Source organism: Montipora capricornis, chromosome 10, assembly GCF_036669925.1.
Source record: "Montipora capricornis isolate CH-2021 chromosome 10, ASM3666992v2, whole genome shotgun sequence".
Lineage (NCBI taxonomy): Eukaryota > Metazoa > Cnidaria > Anthozoa > Scleractinia > Acroporidae > Montipora > Montipora capricornis.
In genome coordinates, this window is record NC_090892.1 from 63615829 (window position 1) to 63620828 (window position 5000).

General features: G+C 37.3%; 1 protein-coding gene across 2 annotated transcripts in view; it reads left to right on the plus strand.

Moving 5' to 3' along the window:
• LOC138021318 (dehydrogenase/reductase SDR family member 4-like) overlaps positions 1 to 5000 on the plus strand; it is a 14101-nt gene that overhangs the window by 458 nt on the left and 8643 nt on the right. Inside the window, exons 2-5 of one of the 2 annotated variants that reach the window (XM_068868163.1) lie at positions 630 to 719; positions 2723 to 2906; positions 4566 to 4643; positions 4720 to 4743. In XM_068868163.1, coding sequence (XP_068724264.1) covers positions 2772 to 2906; positions 4566 to 4643; positions 4720 to 4743 — 237 coding nt within the window. In that variant the 5' untranslated portion in view covers positions 630 to 719; positions 2723 to 2771. The remainder of the gene's footprint in view (positions 1 to 629; positions 720 to 2722; positions 2907 to 4565; positions 4644 to 4719; positions 4744 to 5000) is intronic. The other variant, XM_068868162.1, reaches the window with a different exon arrangement.

Sequence of the window (5000 nt, forward strand, 5' to 3'; positions counted from 1 at the left end):
CAATTTGTTGCAGGGCTCATGTGTTCCGCGATACAAGATACAAGAAAATTTATTCAACTTAACTCAAAACAACACAAGTACAGAATATAAAGTTAAGATTTACAAACAACATAAATCATTATATAAAGGAAATATAGTAACATATCTGTACAGTGAGTGTCAGAGTTGGGATCATCCAAGTTGTCCAGGGCAAGATCCCGATGGAAACTAAAAAAAACAACTGTACAACAATATAAACACTTGAGCAAATTTCGTTCTTTAGGATAAAAAATATATCTTTTTAGTCGCTAGGCCAGTTATTTGAGAGTGTAAGAATTAAGCATAGAGTTCTTGATGGTGTTACGAAATAGTGAAAGAGAATTTGACTTGGTTACAGACGAGGGCAAAGAATTCCAAAGGCAAGAACCAGTGAAATGCGCCTTATGCATAATTACGTCATATGCTCAAAATTCACCACCAATCCTCGTTTGCACAAAATTATTCACATCATCTGGATAATCAGGCTAAAATTTACAAGTTTGATTTTCGATGGAATTCCGGGCTTGGTGGTGAAATTAGCTAGTCGGATGTCATCACGCACAGGGGCTATTTTAAGAAACGTAATTTACCATATTGGGTGGTGTTGACAGAAGCTACATAAAGATGGCCGCCGGAAGACTGGTGAATGGAGTAGGAGTGAACAGAAGATGTGAATGTGAAATACTCATTAAAACATAGAGGTAATTAGTGACAGTCTGCAGGACCATTGATAAACAAAAGAGAGTACCTGTAATTTTATGATATGATCTTAACTCCAAATTGTTTCATGCATAATATTATTGATAAGTAATCACATGATTATATCCTCATGCAATAGACCATTTTACAATTGTTTGCTCAGTGATCTAGGCTACGAAAAGCTGCAAGGCCGCCGGTGACCTTGTATTGATACAGCCCCTACTGCTTTTATCATGTAAATAGTGTTGTTGTTTAATTCTAATTAGTCCATATTAACATTACATAAGCACAAAGGTTTGTATCAAAACACCGGCAGCCTTGCTTCCATTCTTAGGCCAGGTAACTTGGCTACATGCAACCATAATATGGTCTATTTGGAAGAAATAAGCGTCCATTCATTTTTGCAGTTTTAATTTAAAAGATTTTGAGATTTAAAGAGAGGTGCAGAATGAGATCTTGGTTCAGAGAAGGTGATGATATTATTCTTATTGCTTTCTTTTGGATAACAAGAAATGGTGTTAGAAATGAGGGAAATGTTAAGCCACAAACATGAACACCATAGATAAGAAAATATAAATACAAGTAAGAGAGCAGTAAAGCACAATAAGAACATCTCGATTGACAAAATGTCTTACTTAGGCAAGATACCAACAGTCTTTCATAGTTCATTAAAAAAATACAATTTTTCCCAGGACTCGATGACATCTATTATAGAGGTCTTGGGTTCGAATCCTGTTGGAGCAATCACGCCAAAATTGAACCATCTGGGGCTTGCATTTGGTTGGCTAGATCTGAGACTTTCTTTGATCATTGACCAGTTAGAATGCTTGGTTTGTTTCTGCACTTAATTACCTCATTTTTCTTCACTGTGTTACTGGAAACTGTGTTTCTCTTAGTCAACCAGAAATTTTGCCATGTACCGGTATATTATAAATTAGATGGAAAACCCATCAGGCGTGTGAACTTAAAGGTTACCCAGTCCACAATCTTATCAAGGAATAGCATATGGAATTCCTGTTTATTCTATCCAGCAAACAGTTGCCATCCTGGCAGTGATGTGTTTATGGTGTATAAAGGGCACCTAAGTGGAGACAGAGATTTTGGTGCCGGTGCTGGAGCATGTAGATGGAGCAAGTTAAGAGGGAAACTTAAAAATTACTTTGCCTGAGAAAGGTTGAGGGACATTTTAGGGAGCTACCGGTAATTATCAAATTTTGGCATTCGTCTGATCAGATGTATGGGTAATTATTTACATACATGTATCTGATTGAACTATGGAAAAGGAATGATGTGGAAATGACTGGTGGCTCAGTTGGTTGAGCACCGGGCTGTCACGCGGGAGGTCGTGTGTTCAACTCCGGCCGGACCAACACTCAGGGTCTTTAAATAACTGAGGAGAAAGTGCTGCCTTTGTAATTACATCTGCAAATGGTTAGACTCTCTAGTCTTCTCAGATAAGGACGATAAACCGTAGGCCCCGTCTCGTAACCCTTCAATGTTCATAATCCTGTGGGACGTAAAAGAACCCACACACTTGTCGCAAAGAGTAGGGCATGTAGTTCCCGGTGTTGTGGTCTGTCTTCTGTGGTGTATCATGGTTGGGTAGGTAAATGCGCGGAGCTACTCTAAAATCCGAGGGTAAAGAAAGATATATGATATGATAATTATGATATGACAAACATAACTATACATTTTGATAACACACTTTTTAAACACACAAGGCTGCCAGGATTTTCTTATTAGGCTCATTGTTTGCCACTTCGTAGGGTTACATGTAGGTTCTACACTGTGGTGCTGCATGGGTGGTGAATGAAGCACATTAATTTCGTATATCAGCTTAAAGAATAGAAGAGAATTGATTAGGACAGGGAAACTAGAAAGGTGATATTGTTGCCAGCATTGGCCTTTCGTCAGTTTGAAGGGCCATGTACACTGTAACTCTCAAAATGGTAGCTTTTTGCTTTCCCTCCAATGTTGGTTTATTTGAAATTTAAAATTGTTATAGGATAGGCCTGGCAATTGCCAAACAGCTTGCAAGAGATGGAGCAAAGGTAATGATTAGTAGCAGAGAGAAGGAAAATGTGACTAAAGCTGTTTCTGAGGTGGAAAAGGAAGAGCAAGGGTGTTCTGTAAAAGGCGTGGTATGCCATGTTGCGAACCCCGAACATCGGAAAAATCTTATTGAACAGGTGAGAGGCTCTTAATTAAGAGGATGTGTCATGGCAGTGGATTTTGAATTGTGTAGTTTTACTTACATGTATTACTCGCCCCAACTTGCTATGCAACTTACATCACTGTTACAGTAATGTTAACCCAGAAATTATTTTGAACAACGCAAATCAAAGCTTTGTGGTAAAAAACGTCTGTCTAGAGTACATGACAATTTAAGTTACAAACACCAGCGGTAAACTTTGAAAAACTGTTAGTAAGATTGAACAGTAAATTCGAAAACCACAATACATTGAAATACATTTTAATCTTCTTCCATTTTGCCCATCCCTGCCTAATCCTTTTGTCTTTTTGTGCTGTATTTTTTTTTAAACCTTCCTTCAGTATTTTAATTTATAGTTGTTTTAATTTTATGCTTCGCTTTTATTTGGTTGCCAGTTCCCAGTTGCTGAATTTGGCTGAATTTCATGACACAGCCCCTTCAAGGGTGCATGAAAAAAAAAATTAATCAGCCCAACATCACAACCGATAAGGACGACCATTCAACTGTTAAAATAAGTGCATTCACTTGGAAGAATTGATCCAGGGAGATCCTAAAGCAACAATAGCAAATGATCAAATTTCAGATTCCGTGCCAAATTTAATGATAATTACCCTGCCTCACAAACAACCTGTCAACTGCTTTAAATCAGAGTTCATTTGAGTTGAAATTAGGGGCTTTTTCTGAGGAGGTTAAGCATCTCTGTCATTGTTGTTCGGCCTTGGATGTAATTTCTTGAACAACATCCCTTCACTCTGCTTTTTCAGCTATTGCCATTTTTTAGATCATGTGCTTCTATTCCAGTGTGGGTATATGCTATAATTGTGTTGGGAAAGTTGATTTTTCTTGATACATGTAACTTACTGGGTAGTATCTCTTCTGCTTCATCCCAAGGGCATCAAAGACTGGTAAATATCACTCTTTGCATTTTGAGAAGCAGGCATAGCACTAACTGTGTAAGCACTTTGAAACTTAGTGGTCCCCAAGTCCATTAGAATAAAATAATCTCATTTCACATTCTTTTGTCTTTTTAGGCGTGGGGGAATCGTTACTATTATAATGCCACTTTTGAAAACAGTCTTAATGTTCAAACAGATCACTACCAAGATAAAATAGGGAGACAGCATTTATTTTACCGGTATTTAAATTCTGTGTCACTTTGGGTCTTTGCACACATCACGAAATGTATGAAGTGATGGATTATTATTTGCAGTTTAATTAACTATGAATGAGCACTAGCTTGTTTTTGGGCTCCAAGTGCAAAGATTTGGGGAAGTTAGATCAGCATGGTGCCTTAAGTTTAAATCTACCAGTATGCCCTTGTTTAGTTCTAAGGCTTGGTATTGTATGGGGGTTGAGTTTTTTGGTACCCTAACCCAGCTCCTCGTAAAGGTTTTTACTTTATGTATGGATATATTAAATTATTTGAACTGGAGAAGGAAAATAGTCAGGCTAGCTTGTGACCTTCAGTAACTGGACAGGTTAAGAGCATTGCTGTGCAATTTTCCTCCTCCTAGAGGTTTTCATTGGTGATCTAGAGTAACTCTTGGTAACTTCCTTCCTCGTTTGGCTATGCCTCGATTTTATAGCACTTGATTCACAGCAATGCTGATAACAGTGAACATTTTTTGTCTTACAGACATTACATCACTTTGGTGGAATTGATATCTTAGTATCAAATGCAGCAGTAAATCCAGTGTTTGGACCGCTTATTCAGGTAATGAAGCAATCAATGACAAAATAATGTTCTGTTATGACATGAAAATAACTTGATAACTTATTTTAAATTTCAGACACCTGAGGATGCGTGGGACAAGGTAATATGTGATAGATTAATAATACTTACGTATTAATTCTCAGACTGTACAATGAACCATAGCTGGTTACCCTTGGGAATCCCAACTCCTGATAAAACATACATTTCAAACTGGAGGGAGGTGATGTTTAGTATTACTGCCAAATTTTCTTAAGAGTTTTCAAAGGAATTTTGAATTTGTTTTGGTCTGTTTTTATTTCACTTATATTTTTAACTTCACGACGTGGTTTTTCTCATACTATTATGTAGATGTCATAT